The 19,111-nt window shown below is 37.0% G+C and overlaps 1 protein-coding gene across 3 annotated transcripts in view; it reads left to right on the top strand.

The window, feature by feature from the left end:
- TRIQK (triple QxxK/R motif containing) overlaps positions 1–19,111 on the top strand; it is a 59,365-nt gene that overhangs the window by 27,941 nt on the left and 12,313 nt on the right. For all 3 annotated transcript variants that reach the window (XM_053958718.1, XM_053958697.1, XM_053958708.1), the window contains one exon: positions 16,196–16,281. In XM_053958718.1, coding sequence (XP_053814693.1) covers positions 16,196–16,281 — 86 coding nt within the window. The remainder of the gene's footprint in view (positions 1–16,195; positions 16,282–19,111) is intronic.

The following is a 19,111-nucleotide window of genomic DNA, read 5'->3' as shown; positions in this document are numbered from 1 at the left end:
AGCTGGCCTGAGGGACCTGCAGTCACTGTGAACTGAGGAGCAGGGAAAAGTTTTTAAGTTAAAGTAGAATGTAAATGGGGCCTTTTGCAGGCACTGAGTGGACATGTGTAAGAATAATCTCTACAGGCTTCTGTTCCTACAGGTGAATGGTGAGAGTTTGGGCTGATGATTCATGTATGCACTTGTAGATTAAGCAAGAATTGTACTGCTTTCTGGCACAGAGGTCAAATAACCCTGACGGTACTGTTAAACTCTTTTATCCCTAAAACAGAGTGGCTGCTTGCACACTGTTTATGGAAAGTTGCTCCAGGCAATATTCAGTTCCTTCTTAAGCTATGTGTAGGAATTACTTGGGAGAGAGTGACAGCGGGCACATGTGTCAGAGACTGTTGTAACAATTGGAGTGAGCGTACCCTTTAATTCCAGTTCCTGTTCATGTTGCACATGCAACCTGATATTCAGAGGGTACAGTTCAACATTACAAAGTGACCTTTAACAATGCCTACCTCTCTCTCCTTGTTCCTGCCACCATGTCACAGTGTATAGTATACCATCCTCTGGGATGGCAGAGCTGTTTGTATGCCGTTTTGATCCAGTTTGAAGTAAAACATGTGCTGAGCAGTTTGTGAGTTGAGTGAATTCCCTGATCTGCTTCATCATCTGGCTGCTTGCACCAACTAGTACGCATCAAAGCCAGGACAGCACACTGCTGGAACTGGTGTGGCAAAACTCAGGCCAGCACGTGCAATAAACCAGTATTGCTGTTGAACACTTTGCAAAGCTGAGCCACATGTCAGCTGAGTTTAGGAGGAGTCATTATTCCATATCACATGCAGATTGAACAGATTAGGAAGCCTAAGAAGGATTCGTGCCCTGTGTTAGTTTCCCTCAGTTTCTCAGAATCAGTTTTGATCTCAATCCAGTGGCCTCTGTAGGTCAGATCAGGCCTACAGGCTGTGTTACTTTATGTAACACATAAAGTACATTTAAACTACAATAATTTAAATCCATGTATTTTTAGAGGTATTTTACTCTGTCTTCAGTGAACAATGATGTTGCCTTTCATATGTGTGGAAAGCATAACAAAACCTGAATGCAGTCCTGTTTTTGGCACAGCCTTTTCCATAATGTTCAGGTATAGTGCAGTGGTGTTCAGCCTACTGAACAGTGGAAGGAAGTGGAGTGAAATGGCAACCCCCAACTAGTGGTGTTGTCTCTGAAGAAATACTTTTACAGAAAAGATCGGCTGCTGTCCTCTCTGTCTTTTCTGGAATAGATTAGGACTGTGCAAACTAGAATGCACAGAGAGAAACATTGAATAAATTGCAAATCAAATAGAACTGAAGGTACAATCCTTAACATACTTCATAGTGTGAAGTGTCTCAGAAAATCCACCTGTTAAGTACAATACCAGATGGAAAAGATTGGTAGAGTTACAAGAAAGACTCATGTCTGTGATACAGGAGGCTCTGTGTGTCTTGATAGGCAGCTTGGAAACCCACAGACTTTGTAGAGTATATACTCCGTGAAAGAGCTTCTATCCAAATGGTTTAATGGAAGAAAGAAAGATAACTCATGTTTGTGTAGAGAAAATTATCAAATTCTAATGAGTAATCATCGTGAAAAGGACAAAGAGGGAAATGCTTTCATGTATTCCTTGGAGAGGGAGAATAAAACATTTTGGCTCTTAAAAAAGTTGAAAAAATGTATCCCACAGAGGGTTGTCTTCCTCATCTTATTTCTGTCACAGATGAAAAAAGAGAAATTAAAAGCATAGTTTAGTGTTAATTTTTTTTTTATTCAGCTTTATTCAGCTACCTTTCAGTTAATTTTTAGTCTGCAGAGAAACACTTCCTACAGTCAAGAGACCATGAGTAGGAAGGTTGGATTTTCTCATGGTGGAAATTTGGGACAGGTATCACACTACTGAATTTAGCAGTTATTTCAGATGCTTATCCTTGTAACTGGGAGCAAAATCCAATCCATAAGTGTGAAGATATAATGAATAACATTTCAGTGCTGGAAAAGCTAATTATGTTTCTTTACCATTTGTTGTTTATAGCCAAAGTGGTATCAAAGAACTGTGCACATCGATGACCAGCTAGTTTGCAACCAGTGATATCAATTCATTGGCTGGAAATCTTAGTGGAAAGGTTCCCTTGCTCCTAGTGATTACTCATGGTCATGAAAAAAGTGTACTTTATCCTTGTATGATGTATTTAAAGTAATGAGAAAAAATACTAAATAGGGTACTGGGGACAGTGAGTTTGAAGTACTGAGTACTATTTTGCTCATCTGTGTTTAAGAAAGATGAATTGGAAGTGAAAGGAATGCTGACAGAATTACTAGGGAAGACCAAGAAGAGCCTTGTTTAGCACAGCTTAACACAAACTAAGACAAATATGGTTCCTTTTGGAACTTCCCAAGTAAACACATGGGAAAGACACAGTCCATATATATCCAGGCCATAACTATATAAATTGTTCATAAAGAAACAGGAAACAGAAGGCAGTTTCTTATGAATAGGAGATTGAGCTTCTTGGGTAATGTCCTACTGGTAGGCTAAAGAAAAAAAAAAATAAAACAACCGAAAAAAAACCCCAAAACTGAAAGCTCTAACTTGTTTTCCAACTGATCATTTTCTATGATCAGTTTTAAAGAAAACAGCATGATACATGTGCCTTCTCTAGCAAAGCACTGGATTTCAGTAGTTCACCAAGTCCTTCCTAGTCATATGTTCCATATGGACAAAATTTCACTGTGAAGTGGAGCAGCTTTCATAGATATTTATAGCAAGAGAATGCATTTGGAAGGATTACCATAACTTTCTAACTGAAGTTTTACTTGTGGAAAAATTAATACTGAATATTTTTACCAAAATCAAGATTTTGGGAGAGCTGACAACATAATTGTGAATTTCACTGGCTTTTTCCTTTTTTTTTTTTTTTTTTTTTTTTTGAGAGAACATGAAATTCATGCTGAAATGAGAGAGATAAGGGAGAAGGAACACATTTTGATCATAACACTAAACTTTGTTTTTTAGTGCCTGTGTTCTCAATACAGTATGGCAAAGCGATCACAATATTTCCACAGCATCATTTTTTTCTGTTTGTTTTGGAGACTTTTTAATAAATTGTTGAGCGTACATTTGGCATGGCTGCACTTTTTGTTTTTTGTATTACAGAAGTGCAGTACCTAACAGTCTAGTAGTAAGTATAGTGTGCAGTTTATCAGAGGATCCCCAGTTATATGTCTTAGACGGGACTTTCCTATGTTACCTGTTGTTCCTAGCTGTTACAGCGTGTCCCAAGGGTAGGATGTGACACAGGCATTTTGTCATCAAAAAATCTCAGTAGGAAACTAAAAGGAGCTCATACCACATACTTCTAGCAATTAGCTCATCTCCAGGGAGTGACAGAAAAGAAAAACACATAGTGTCTGTAGGTTGACAAGGAACCTAAGAACATATTTTATTTAGTAAGTAAAAAGGAAGACTTTCAAACAGTTTACAGCAGGCGCCAAAGGTGGTGGCATAAGGACATGGTAATATGTTCTATCTCCACTGCATATATCACTGACTGAGGTGCTTTCTTTCTTTCTTTCTTTCTTTATTTATTACACAGCATATGCAAAGGCAGTATTTTGCCAAGTATTATTTTAACTTAGTTTATCACATTTTGAAAGAAATTCATGCAGGTGCACAGCAGTTACTGAAATCTTTCCCATAGAATTGCTCAGATCTTAGAAGTGTACACCAGTATGGGGAACACTGGAAGAGCTCTGTTCTCAGTAAATTTTGGAATAGGTTGATATATTGGCTAGACTGGGTTATAGCAGAGTAAGTGCCTGGAGTGGAAAGTGATGAAGGCACATGTATGTCTGGGGACTGTTGGTCACTAATATATCACACTGGTGTGTCGACTAGGGCTGCCATTTGAACAGTGTTTGAACTCAAATGTTATAGTAATACTCTTTTAATAATTTAGTGTTGTCTATTCTGCATTTGCAAAAACCCTTTGCCAAATTCTTAAAACTGACATAGTGAGATTCACTGTCTTTGTTTTTTTGGCTCTAGGAAAAGCATGTCTGTCACAAGGACCGTGTTGTTACTGAAAGTGATGTTGTGTCTCTTTTCTTCTGAAGAATGGAGCTGTTGAAAAATGAGCCATAGGGAGGGTGTGGGGCTTTTTCTGTTGTTGTTGTTCTGTGTTCTTATATCTATCTATCTATCTATCTATCTGCAAAATGAGACATTCAGAGAAACATTTCATTCCAAATGTGAGACAGACCTCTAGATTGCAAGGAACTGAAAAATTACTTTGAAAAAGAAATGTATTGACTATTTTTTGCTCTGCATGTTATGTATAATGGAGGTGTCCTTTCTGGTGTGTTTAAAGAACAGAATCAGCAGATTGAGGAATGTCAATAGAGGACCATTCAGAGAGTTTACAAATAAACTCTCATCTGTACAGATCAATGCCTGTCCTGTCTGCTGGAGCCCACCTGGGAGATGTGGGTTCCTCTGTGCTGATGGTTTCCATCAGGACTCTCACAGGAGATGAACTAAGACCAAGTCACTGGCCACCTAATGGTGCATGGCTGATGCTCTGTATCTTGTGTCACATGCTAGACCACATTAGGTGACTCTAAACAGAGGGCCTTCATCAAGGGAATGCAGGAGGTGGCACATTGTGATCAGAGCAATGTCCACATACAGTTAGTGAGGAACAAAGCATAGCTAAAAGTTAGTTTTCTGTTTAATTCTGTTTCATTTTATCTGCTTTTAATTCCAGAAACTGAAATTGCTTTGTCCATGGCTTTATAAATATTTAACACACATTTTTAATGAATAAGAAATTGGATTTAAGGGTCAGTAGCAGATTCAGTTACTTTTTCAGGTAGTTGTTTAATTATTTCTCATTATATTTGTAAATGTAATTTTAAAATCTTTAAAAATAAATTAATATAGGCCATCAGAGAATCATCTCCAATAGATAATATTCATGAGTGTTTTTTACTTCTATTATACCATTAGACTAGGATCTCAAGAGTTTTTGCTGAGTACCAAAGTCTTGCAAGGAAAAGATATTTCCCAAGGTCATACAGTAATTTTATGAAAGATTTAGGAATAGAAGACAGCTCCATGCTTTATCTGATCTAATCAAATAGTTTTCCAGATGGTAGAATTTTTTCCTAAACAGTCTTTCCATGTTTTGTATGTTTCCTACAAGAGTCATCACACTTAAAAGATCATCCTGTGGAATAAAGATCTGGAAAAAAGGATACTGGGAGCAACCCTTAATTCTTTGAATAGATTTCCCTAATACATGCCTTTCACTATTTAAACAATTTATAATATAGTTATGTTCAAAATAAGGCTATTACTGAAGCCAACTGATTTTATTCATTAAAATGTCAACAGAGCAGTGATCCTGATTCAAATGGTGAAATAAAATCAAAGGGTCTCAGATAAAATCATTACCATCACTCTGATGTCAGTTATTGGAAAAAATGAAACATATAAGTTACTTGACAAAATTTTATTTCTAAGAGAAGGTTTGAAGTAAAGCCTAGCTATTCTTCACTGTGTATTTTAGATTGCAGTATTTGTGAAGGATTCCAGGCATTCACCTATCAGGCAGTAAGTCCAGTCCCGAAGTCAGGAGTAAGATTCCATTGTTTTACTATACACACACATGTAGTTTCTTTTCTGTGAGCCTTCAGAAAGAGAAAAGGATGGAGTTGAAGGTCTGAAAAATAAATTTAAAAGTTAGCCAGGCTCCTCTGTCCTATTATCTTAACATCCATCTCATCACTGACAGAAACCCAGTTTGGCTCTTAAAGGTAAAATTCTGTCTCCTAATATGCCTTCAGGCATTATTACACCTTTAGTTCTCAGGTCCATAAACCATTATTCTGGGTGCTCATAAATATGCATTTCCTTTACACTTTTAAGTAAGCTGCTATTGCTGTCATTCACTTCTAGTTAAGACCTGTCAGGTGGTGTTTCTGTTGAAGGAAAGAAGTTTAAATTATGGGCGAGCTGAAGATATGTAGTTCTTAGGCATGCTAAAATTATGAGTGAGTTGTAGAGATTATTCCTCACAAGGAATTTTAGGATCCCAAGAGATAATGGTGATGTGTACAAGAGATGTTCCCTTCTTGGCTAATTCCATTAAAAGCTTCTGATTTGTGCATTGCTGGAGTGAGGCTCCAAAAATCTGCTTTTCTATCTTACATAATCACTTTCACAGTATCCTGTAATATCCACCTCTGCTACAACTGTCAGTGCATTGACTTCTGGAGTGACAGTGATATGTAGGTCTGACAAAGCATCCTTTGCAATGTGCTTCATTGAAGTGAGGACTGCGAATGCTCTCAGTATTACTGGAAACCTTTTACTTAGGCAGAATTAATAAATTACACCTTGTATTTTGGGATGGCTTTGTTATATACAGCTGGTCCAGAATTATATGACTTACTAGTAAGAAATTACTGCATCTTGGCAGAGAGCATTCTATTTATTTTCAATTCTGAGAAAAGCATTATATACTGGATAAGATACTGGATCAGAAGCTAAAGTATTCAGGATCATAGTTTTGCCATTCTTACGGTGCCTGACTTCTTGCAGATCTCCTTACTCAGATGTTTTCTTCCTTTCACTTTCCAAGCATGGTTGTGATTATTCATAGGATATCCCCCTCAGCTCTTGCAGGTCTTCTACTCCTAGGTGAACAACATGAATCCCATCCCTAGTACTAAATCCATATATTTAGTATGTTCCCCACATGTTCTAGCTCCAGTCCAGATTTTGTTTGGTTCAGACCTGGGAAGCTTTTCTTTAGCAAGTTGTGACCAGTAGTGAATTAGTTACTCAGTGCTCTATCCAACCTGACCTTAGACACTTCCAGGGATGGGGTATCCACAACTTCTGGGCAGCCTTTTCCAGCCTCACCACCCTCACAACAGAGAATTTTTTTTTTTCTAATATCTGATCTAAACCTACTCTCTTTCAATTTGGGGCCATTTTCTCTTGACCTGTTACTATATGCTCTTGTAAATAGTCTCTGCAGTAGTAGTTTTGGTTTGCTTTTTCTCATTTTCAAAATTTATACTAAAATGTGGTTGTTTATATCAAAGTGTAACTGCAAGCAGTTGTTCCATAGCAAAGTTGTACAAAGGTACTCAAAACAACATGTACAAAGTAATGTATGTATATGTTATGTAGGTGGAGAAGAAAGAAGCTAAATACCCACCCAGTGATCTGTTTCAAATTAATTGTGTTAATTTATTTTTAAGAAAGGTATTTAATGGTTTCATAGTTGTCTGTTTGAGTAGGAAATGTTAACGAGATTGTTGGAAAGGTTAATTGAAGAGCTGCCATCCTGTGTGTGGAGGCTCTTTTTGCATGGAGCCAGTACTTTTTAATGTCTGTTGGTATGCACCTGTTGGACTTAAGCACAGGATTGCAACAGATGGTTTAGCACTGAAAGACATTAAAAAGGACTGCCTATCAAATAGTGGTAATAAGCATCAATATTTTTAGTGCTGTTCTTCAGATCTTTCATTATAGTCTTACAGTTAATTGAGTATATTCTGCAGGTATTGAAAACAAATTCCCTGAATAATTGGCTGATTTATTGTTTTTATTTGTTGTTCTGTACATTATTAATAATTGGTTTCCTGAATTTATTTTCTTCAATAGTTATATAGATTTTTAAAATATTCCTTAAGTATCAGAAAAGGTGTTAATTTAAGTATGTTCTTAATTACTTGTTACAATCAAAGTATGGCTAATACAAATTTTAAATGTAAACCATTTTTTTTTAATGAAACACTGCTTTTCATGGCAACTCATAGAAAATTTGAGGGATATTTTTCTTCCAGTCAGAATATTATATTTAACAAATATTACCAGACTTCTGATTTGGAATGAGGGAAAGATAGCAATAATTAAATGGGTATATTTTGATGTACTTAAGAATGCATTATATTTTGGGGGTCTTTAAATCTTGCATGCAGCATAAGATGAAGTTATTCATTTTAATGCATCCTTCTTGTTGGCTTAAAGCTGAAATATAGTTGCTTGAAAATTAATTTACCCCTCATGAATGACTGGTTGGATTATCTTTGTAGCATTAAATGTCAACCCTGAGCTCAGAGCACATTGTGTCTACGGTAAAAAGTTGTCCCTGAGCACTTAATGTTGTGTTAAATGATGATGTGTCCTTTGCAAATGTATTATTAGTGTCAAGCTGTTCCGTCTCTCAAGATTGAAAAATGGTCAGTGATTTGAGCTGCCATTAAACCTGAATAAAATAGAGAGGCTGTGGGGGGTTTTCATGCCTTTTATGAGTACAGACACACTCTTGTGTAGGTATAAGACATATAAAAATCTTTCTGTTAACCTAAGACTCCAAAAACTCCCTTTGGAATCACAGCAATTAAGAAAATCTCACTTCTGCTTCTCAGGAAAAGAATGGTCATTGAATTTATCTGTGTGACACTCATAGCACAAAACACAATAATAAATACTTGAGAGCTTGATCTTGTTTCCATACATGTGAACTAGGGCTGTGTTGCCAATTCTCAGACATAGGTTATAAAACTGTTACTGATGTGTGGTTTGCCAAATGATTTTTACTGAAGTTAGGCCTGAAATTCCCATGGAATTTTGTTTTTCTGAGGTTCCTCAACATTCTAAATAAATAGTTATTTTCAGAATGAAGCAGGCATGTTGAAGATGTGTTCTGTGAGAGCAGAGTTTCACAGAGTTTCACTGGGTTGAAATTCTAAATTCTGTTATTCAAGGAGTATACAATGATTGTATTAAAATCTCACAAAGATCATAGAATTAAATACTTGTTCATGCATTTTAGGAAGCAGGTGTGTAGGTACTTCTGTGTTTTTCGATGGTGTTACAAAGCACTTCAGAAAACACTTCTTTCCCCATGCCAGACACCTAACTTGTTGGCATTTAGAAAGGCACTTAAAGAAAAGTTGTACTACTGTGTATGAGATGATAGAGCTCAGTTTTGAGCTCATACTCAGTTTTTCTTACATCCCAGGGCATGTAAGAAAATAAATCCTTGCCTTTACTCCTACCAAAAAACAAACTACTCTAAAGTTAGGGAATTGGTGGTAATGCAAACTTATTTGAACCTTTTAGTCTATTGACTTGCTGTTTGCAGACCCTACTGAATCCCTTTGGTGCACTTTGGTTCCATTGCAATGGTGGCATTAAGGAACGTCAGGCAATGTGATTTTTTACTAAATTCTCTCTCAGCTGTCAGCCATTTAGCTGGTTCCACAGAAGTGATTCCCTGATAGTTGAAAAAGGCAAGTGCCATGCACATGCAGCAGAAAACAAAGAGGACATGGGCATACTAGAGTGAGTCCGGTGAAGGGTCAGGATGTCCATCTGGAGCACAGGATGTACAAGAAGAGGTTGAAAGAGCTGTCTTTACAACTTTAGGAAGAGAAAGCTCAACTGAAATGTTATTGCTGTCTGCAAATACTTAATAGGAGGCTACAGGCAGGGTGAAGCCTAACTTATCTCAAAGGTGCACAATGATAGGACAAAAGGCAAGTTAGAATATGAATATTCTTGGTAGGTAGGTGAAAAATACTTTTACTAGAGAGATGACCAAATGTTGGGAAGAGTTTCTTAGGGAGGTTGTGGGGTCTCTACCTTTGGAAATACTAAAAACTCAGCTGGATAAGCTCAGCTAGACTTGCTCCCAGACTCACTGGAGCTGACTTTCAGGTTGAATACAGTTTAAAAACTGGCTCTGTTCTGAGCAGAGGGATGGATCATATGACCTCCAGGAATGTCTTCTAACCTATCTCCTGAGACTGTAGCTTAAAGCATAGCTGGTACCCGGGAGTGGTTCTGAAGAAGCAGTGTGCTAATTATGGCACAGAGCGCAGTGGCTCTGTAGCACAGGCACAGCTAACTGGCAGGGTGGAATTCAGGCTGTGGTTTTCAATGCAATTCACAGTCTCTTCGTGGCTTTGTGATTTTCTCTCTATAGTACTAATAATACCCAAGATAATTACTTCAAAGGTAATTTGGCCATGTCTGTAAATGTCTTGAATCAAGATAAAATCATGTAGGAACTGGTTCTTCTTCTCTGTTTATCCCTTAGAGCTATTTCCTTGGTTCATATTTATTCTGCTTAACCTTAGAGTTGAAGCCAACCCACCTGACTTGAACATCTCTAGTTGTTCTTGACAGTAAAACAGGCAGCACCAAGGAGCTCTTTAGGTTGTGCTATGCTGCTTTCACTCACTCTTTGGAGAAGTCTCTCTATGGGAGGTAAAGAGTGACCTAAACTAGCAATCACCTAAAACTGAACTCAGGTGTAATGGGTGTGATCTTCTGTGTCTTGCATATAGGGAGGTTGTAGAGAATGGTATGACTGAACCTTCCTCCATCCTGGGCTTTTGTCTATGCTAATGAGAGCTAATTCTCCCTTACCCCTGTTACTGCAGGTAAAAGGATGGGATGTGTGAAGTCAGACTCTGGAAACCCTGAAAAGACCAGAAGTCCATTTTCTTGTTCTGTTTGTTCTGTGGGGTTTTGTGGAGGTTTCCTGGAACCTTCACTAATTCATATCAAACATCATGATAAACCAATTGATTTCAGCTTAACTAGGTGTGTGATTTCACACTTGCAGTTTTTCAGTAAATCTTGCCACAATCTGTCTCTAGTTTCTAATTAGATATGTATGTATTTTAGTATGGTTTTCAGTATCAGTTACAGTAAGATACTTTAGTTAAACTGCTACTAGTAACTAAAATTTACCCTCTAGTTGTAGTTTTATTGATCCTTAAGCAGTACTTTAACATATGAAATGGATTGCTAATGTATGGAAAACATCTTACTAATGTTTTGAGTATGACTATAATGCCAGCAGAGAAAGATTCAGGACAGCAGTTTGTTGGTTGTTACAAATTATACTGAAACTGTTGAAAGGAATTTTAAATCTGTAGTGTGATTAAAAAATTTAACTATCTGTCAGTTTTTTTGGCATGCTGTAAATAACTCATCTTCAAATTATTTGTCTGAGTAATTAAATTTAGATTGCACATTTCTCATTTCAAATATTTTGACTCTTATCTATTTGGTTTTCCATTGTGGCTTAATTGATGTGGTCTATATAAACGGACAATAAATTTATATACCTTTGTTATAAAGATCAGTCAGTGAATAGAACTTGGTATTCATCCCAGACAGAATTATGATTTAATGTATTTGCAAGATTAAAGCACTGAATTTACTTCTTTCTAATTAAAGGCAATTAAAGATTTGCAGACACAAATAAAAGACAATGAATTGAGGAATAAGTGTAGAAGCAAGTCCATTTGCAGGTGAAAAGAAGTGCCTTTGAAGCAGAACCAGCTGTATTTTCATTGAAAGAATAACAGTTTAGGAAGCTTTTCTGCATGTGCTTGCTTGATAGCATAATGTACTCATAAGCAGCTTACGCAGTACAGTATTCAGAAAATAGCAGTGCATTAATTTTTAAAGTAGCAAATGCAGGGGAAGAGCAATGCTGCCACATGATGATAATGAAGGTGGATATTGTAAAGTCTGCTGAGAGAAAAGAAAGCAGGGAGCTCCTGAAATGTGAACATTTATAAAACAATAACTAGATATTCATATGATAATAAGCTTGGACAGCAGCATCAACAAAGGCCAAAGATGCAGTCCTGTTTCTGCTTAAGCCTGATGAATTGAAAAGCAGAGAGGCAATCTTTAGTCTGTTATTCAATTCCAGTAATGAGCTATTGTTAGAATGAAAGAGTAAATATCTAGGAGGGTTGGAAATACATTTTTTTTTTCTTGTGAAGTTATTCTGTAGATTTTTTCAGGTTGTGTCTTAAACAGCATCTTTAAACACAATCCTAAATGTAGTCAGTTTTCTGTAATACAGTGCTCAACATCCTGCATTCTCGGTGGCATGTATAAAGGAGCTTGGTATGTATGCAGAGGTACAGTGTTGTGCATACTACCTGGCAGTGTCACAGTATTTCTGTAGACTAAGAAAAAATTAATCCAGAACTTAAATGAACTTGCCTAACTTATACATATTATTTTGTTTTTTTGTATTTATCATCATGTCATCTGAGGTTTTAATTAAAAAGAATACTGAATAAACAAGATCAGGTCATCTCTAATATGTTATTATAATTATTGAAGAGAAGATGTATGGGATCTCAATTTCACTTGTAAGCAGAGTTAAATAAAAAAAAATCTTGTGAAATTAATAGATTTTTATTCCTAGTTACATGAAGAGAAACAAACTCATTTTGCATGTTGTATGAATCTCTAACATCTACTCTGAAGGAGGCACCCTTTGTAATTTTTCACAATATAGCTGTTTTAGTAGCTAAAAAAAGCTCCCTTATCTTCACCCTGTTCTAATCCTACAGCTAGTAAAATAGTCTTTATTTCTATCTGAGGAAAGTTTTCCAAACAGGATCTGTAAACATGGTACAGCTCAGTTCAGGTGCTACTGAGGCCACTTTGCCACCAAATGAGTGGAAAAGAAGGATGGAAGGAAAGGACGAGGTGCAAGATGAGCTCTGTAGAGTTTCTGAAAGAGAAAGGCTACTTCAAACACTGGATGGGAAGGTGGATGATCTTTGGAGGGACTGTCAGGAAGCAGGACAAGCAGAGAGCTGTAGTAAAAATAGTTGCCTTATCATGGAGTACTTTAAGTCTTTGGCCTTAAAAGTGGAAAGGAAGTGATGGACCTGAAAAAGAAAAGAAGTAGTGCATTTGTTTAAAAATAAAGAAGTAAATAGCGGTTGGGAAGCTGGCACTAGAGTTTAGAGTTTGAGAGAAGAGATGACAAATTGATAACAATAATGACTAGTCAAAGAGGTAAGGATTATGTTTAGTAAGAAAAGTAAGATTTGGTCTGGAAATCTTCCAGTGGTATCTTTTTGGCTTCTTCTTGCCTTCATATATTCCCTCAGGAAAACTTGATGTCTCAGATAGGTATTGGATAAAACAGACAAATGGGACTTTGTCTGATGAGTCTGTCTCAACTGGCTTTGACGATCACTTCCTGAGAAGAAGAAATAGCTTAAACTGATGACTCTGACAGATAAATGTATAAGACAGCTTGCAGGATAAGTCAGATAAAACTAGAAGACACTGAGAGTGTGAATATACTGGTTGAATTTGCAAGCCCGAAAGAGGGGAGGCTGTAGGGAGCCTGTATTACTTTTTTCTGCTTGTTTTCCAGGTGGTAATGATCAGTAGTCACGTGAGAGAAGCTTTGCATTTCATTGTTCTTTGTAGTCCTGTAGTGCAGATGTCTTTTCCAAGGCCTCAGAAAGTTCACATGTTTTAAGAGTCTTTTAGTTCAATTGCTGAATCTGGTTTTCATTACAAAGAAGTCCACAGATGCCCTTTTTAAACTCTTGCACTTGGTGGACTCAGACTGTTTCTCTACCGTATTTTTTTCCTTTTGGCTATTACATTTAGCAAGGAGAGTGGTAAATTAATGGCAGGTGCATGGATTTGGAGAACTACCAGTTCTAGAGTCATCACTGAAATAGCCTGGTTGTTACAGGAGGGTTAGTTGTTAGTATCAGACTTAATATAAATCTGGAAGTATCCTCCAGATAAGTAGAATCCAGTCTTAGCTGTAGCCATGATACTGGAATAAAGAGTAGCAGGGTGCCAGAAACCAAGGGAAAGAGCACCAGTAAGCTTTCTCATTTGGATGAATAAATACGGTTCTGCCCGTACATGTATTTCACAGACTGGGTCTTCTATGCAATATTTGCTCCTGTTCGTGTCACCTTCACACTTGAGCTGTGGAGAAGAGGAGGGAGAATGGGCAATGGCAGGAAAGGGAGGTGGGTTTTACTAGCTGACTTGTGTCCCATTCCTAGTGGACCTTACCAGGCTTTCTAGTTTTCATTATCTAATGCTGTTGCATCACTGGAAGGGAAATTTCTGACTGTCTTGTTTCATTTACCCCTGATGGAAGAGCAGCAAACCTGAATTATGAGAACTGAGATTGAACTTAGCACTTGTCAGTTATATAGTTCTAAATGAAGATATTTTTCATGCTTAAAACATTTCAGATTGATACATTTCTATCAAGTTCACAAGTAAGTAAGAACAGCTGCATCACTTATGAAAGTTGGCTCCCAACAAACAAACAAAAAAATTCAAGGCTGTGGTGCGTCTATGCCAAATTTCAGCCTGGAGTGTATTTTTATGAGTAATAAACTCCTGCCATTTGTAATGGAAATTCTGAAAGATCTTTTAACTATTTCATGGCAAAAGTATGAGTGTGGGACTTTAGGGAGAAGAAACATATTCTCACTCTGGCTGGTGTCATCTCACGACTTAACCATTTTTGTGGTTTCTGCAAGTCTTTCTCCAGCTGTTCTAAAAAATTATTGTACTCCTGATGCATCCTATTATCAGATATTACTGACTTCTGAAAAATAATGCTGCAGTGGTCCTGTCCTGATAATAAGATGTATTGACTGGATGAATATATTTGAGCCTCTGACATAAATCATCTTTCTGTCATCCTTTCTTCACTCTGTCTTCTGAGTTTCCTTGGATATATGCTTCCTTTTTTTTTTATTCCTAATACATATGGTTTCAGTTATTTTTTTCATTTGTTATTGAGTATTTTTAAGTTATTTCAAGTCTTTCATGAATATCTGACCAAAGAATAGTATGGAGACCTTCCCAATATATAATCCATAGGATTGAGGAGAGATTATATAATGAAAGCAGATTTGTAATGTGAGTTCAGCATTTATGTTATGCTACACAGACAGTCTCTGTATTGAGTATGAGCAGGGTGATACAAGGAGTATACAAAGTCAGAAGTGGGTTTCCATGAATTCAATGTATTGCTGGAAAGAGATACTCACATTTCAGAATTTCATCACTACACAATAATATCCCAGTTTTCAAGGCAGCCATAAAATGAGAAGTTTACATTATTGATTATGAATGTAAAATCACATCTGCTTGGATAAATGGGATTTTTGTATACAAAACCACTGGACAAAGTTTTAGAGGAAAGGTTAAACTCTTTGACTGTAACAGTAAAGAAAGCTAATACAGGTAAACTTAGTGATTTGAAAAAGGCCGGACACTCTGCTTTAAGCATTATGGTTTAGCTTCGGAATTAGGCATAGAGAAAAAAAGATATGTACGCATTAGGAGGGAAAAAATGAAAAGGACTTTTTTAAAAAGCCAAAGTAGTTGTACTGAGGCTGTATCCCTCCAAGCAGTTTCTTCACAGATTCCTCTTTTTCTTCTTTTTTCGTGACTGTATCTGTACCTTAACTTCTGTTAGCTTAAAGAAGCTACGGTTAATAGTTCATAATACAACAGTAACAGGCCTTTCAGACAGCAGAAATGTCCCTGAGAGATATCAGGTGTTTTATGCTTCATTATTAAGTTGAGATAAATGATTTATACAATTTCTACCATTTCTGAATGCTTACATGTCCTCCTCTGAACTCAGTTCATATGGACTCAGTGTTATCAACACTGGGCTGCACGCATTGTGGCTGCAAGAGATAGTCCCTGTAACTTGTAGAAAGTTAAGCTAAAAATTTTTGTGTAACGTGTTTCTACAAGCAGATGGTGTCAAGCAATGATTTTATTAGTATTTACTTAGACTGATCTCCATATCTCTGAGTTCTGATACCTGCAAATAATGTTCCGGTTCAGAATTACATTACAAAAACCTTTACATTCACCAGAATGTCTTGTCTTGCACATTTATATGTGCGTTAGAGATGACTAACCAAGAAAAATTCTAATGGAAATTTTTGTTTTGATTTCAATGAAAGGGAAAAACATAATCTACCTTTAATCTACTTACTTGCTGACTGATTCCTATGGAACAATTTACTAAACGTTGTACTAGTGGATATCTATCCATAGATGTATTTTGATGTCACTCTGGAGTAACAGGTTCTACACTGATTTGTCAGATCTTGTTTCTGTCACTGTCTGTGTTAAGCATGGTTGTTCCACAAATTGAATCACTGTGTGACAGAGTAGCTGTTGTTTAAAATGCTGGACTGTGGGATGTTTTTAATATGTTGAATCTGACTTTTCAACTGAAATAAATGCTCATGTTCTTTATATTATTTTTGCATTGTTTTGATTGAATATGCTTTTTTACTCTAGGGAAACAAGATTATAAGAAAACCAGGCCTATGTTAAGAGCTACAAGATTAAAAGCAGAGGCCAAGAAAACTGCACTAGGAGTAAAGGTAGAGACTTCTTTGATAGCTCAAACCACCTTTGTGTTTGTTTCTTTTCCCCATAGATGTAATGTGTGAATATTGATTTCTGAGAGATATTGTTTATGACACTTCAAAATCGAAGTAGAATGCTAGAATCTAAAATATTTATGATTAACTGCTTTTACTTAACCCTAAAATGACTTGAATATTTGAAGTGCTGAAAGATTTTACGTAGTCTTATGTCCTTGTTATGATGCATGCTTACTTTAAGGTTTAAAGTACTGTGTGCTTAGAAAATTGATGGTTTTAGTTAGCCTGTCTACACACAGAACAAATTCCTTAACTATTTCGTATAGTTAGACAAATTACAATAAACGTTTCCCATGTTCCTCTTCTCATCCCATGTCAGTAGTAATTTAAAGACTGGGTTTGTTAAGTATTGTTAATTCTCAGCCTTATTGTCTCAGTCTGCATCCTTGTGTACTACTTCTGACTTGGAAAAAGAAGACTTTACTAACAGCAAAGGAAAGCATATGGAAAGATACTAAAATTTATTTTGAAAATGTTCCTTTTTCAGGCAGGTAAGAAGTATAACAATTACTTTAGATCACAGCTGTGAATATGAGCAAGGAGGACAATTAGAAATATTCTCTGTTATCTACTACCTGGTGTGTCATCAAAACAGGATCTATCTGAACGCACATTATTTATGTTGCCTCCAGTATTTTTTCCTCGGATTTATTTTTTTTAAATCTAACTGATACACTATTAACTTAACAGCAAGGGTAAAACCTGAGGAAAATAAAAAAGTAGATCCATTATCTGGGTATTCTAGTAAAAGAAACTTCAGAAATGTTAAAAGGAGAACATTTTCTTGTTTCTGGCAGATGAGAAATCAATTTTTTCAAGTTATAGCTTATAGCAAATGCCAAGGTATTACTACCAAGCTGTAACAGCTGTTAGGCTGCCAGATGATGTATTTGGTTGTCTTCCAGAATTTGCTATTATAATCACAAAACAGTGCTTTCTTTTTGCTCCTGATTGCTGATCTCGATCAAGCATTACCGTGTGATGCAGTATGTTTTCACAATATAATCTCCTCAGTTAGTGCTGTGTGTCATGTTTTAATGAGAAAAAGTAGATTGCCTTTTTTGTTTAAAGGATAAATTATTAACCTTTTGAGTTCCTTTTTCTTCCTTTTGTATTAAATTTTCCTTTTTCTTTTCATTTTTCTTTCAATGGCGTGACCTTTTAAAAGTGATGTTCTACTTGGAGACTTAGTGTACAGCCTAATTCTTTTTAAATGAACACGTTTTTTGCATGTCTTTCACAAGTGAGGAGAGTATGAGGTTTAGTCCTTCAAAACCTGTTTCATTTCCTTATTTTCTTAAGTAATTTTTTCCTAAAAATGAGGGTGAATGGGAAAGCATATGTGTAATCATATATGTAATGAAGAATTGAGTATTAGTGAATAAAGGACTTTTGCCATCAAGGTGCACATGTGCTCTTCAGGTCCTGAATGGGTGTGTTTCTGGGGTTCTACTAGTTGTACTGTGTGATGTCTCACGTTTACAATTCTGCTTCTGCCTCAAAAAAAAAAAAAATCTTTAAAATACTTTCTTCCAGTTGTAATATTCTTCTGTGTTTCTGGACCTTAAGAAAAAAGTCTGTCTTCCCCAAATAGATCATACTAATTTATTTTGCTTCCAAATTGCTGAGAAAAGCTGACAGAGCTGAAGCGAAAAGGACGGTAAGTTGGGCACCTTTCCCTTCGGGGATTTGCTTGTAGGGGAAGGAAGGCAGGGCTTTTAAATGCATCCTTCTCACTGAGCCTGCTTAATGCCAACAACCTCAGGCTTAGTAAATGTTACAATACTTCTTCTACCAGAACATGGGCAATTTCTGTAGAGTAAACTGCCCTTCTGCTTATAGACCCCACAGTGCTCAGCATGGAAGCGAAGTGTATTTAATGTCTTGGGGTAAAGGTGCACCTCTTCCCGTCTCACAGTGACAGCTCTTCACCCTGCTCAATCCCTCCAGTAGCTGAAGTTCACCATGGGCAGTAGATGCTCCTGGAGTGTCTGTAGGAAAATCTCCTTCCTTACCCCTGGAGAGGCTTAGTTGTGAAGCCCCATAACCTATACCCCTCTCTTGAGCATGGCTTGTTTTGTTCAGTCCAGTGTTAAGATCCTCCAGCTGCCAAGTGCCATCTTTTTACATCCATCCTCCACACCTATCGTAAATCCTTCTCTGTTGTTTTCTGGATAATTTTTGAAATTATTCTTGACAACTTATGTTTGGTGTGACAGCAACTGGCAGGACAGAAGAGAACACAATTTGTCCTTCAGATCCCTTGACCAGTTGTCTCAATGCCCTGAGGTCCTGCTTGATCATCCTTAGTCTTGTTGGGACTTCGTATGTGTCCACCTGGAAAACCAGTGGGCAATGGTCAGTGGGCCATGCCAAGCTGGGAAGTTTGTTGGTGATTTCCCAGAGGCTCACACACCTCCCTATGGGCTGGGTCCAGTTGGCATGTTGGGCCCTCCATTCCTCTCAAAAGGGAGTTACCAATGACTATTACCCTTACTTTTTTCTTAATTGAGGAGGTTTTGATCTGCAGGCTAGGTTGCCTTGCCCTAGGCACCCCTCTAACCTGGATGTATCTTCATTTACATTCTCATCTCCCTGGTCCTCACATTCCAGGGCCTCATATCTGTTGTTTAAGGGCACCTGGAGAGGTGAGGTAGGTCAGCAAGGAATTCACCTGCTACCCCAAACAGAAACTCATTTCCACTTCCCACTGTCTCTTAAGAGCTCCTCCTTTTCCCTGGGATGAGTAATGGCAATAAGCAACATG

The sequence above is a fragment of the Vidua chalybeata genome, chromosome 1 (genome assembly GCF_026979565.1).
Source record: "Vidua chalybeata isolate OUT-0048 chromosome 1, bVidCha1 merged haplotype, whole genome shotgun sequence".
Classification (NCBI taxonomy): Eukaryota; Metazoa; Chordata; class Aves; order Passeriformes; family Viduidae; genus Vidua; species Vidua chalybeata.
The sequence above is the reverse complement of the archived record's forward strand: the minus strand, read 5'-3'. Positions and strand labels throughout refer to the sequence as shown.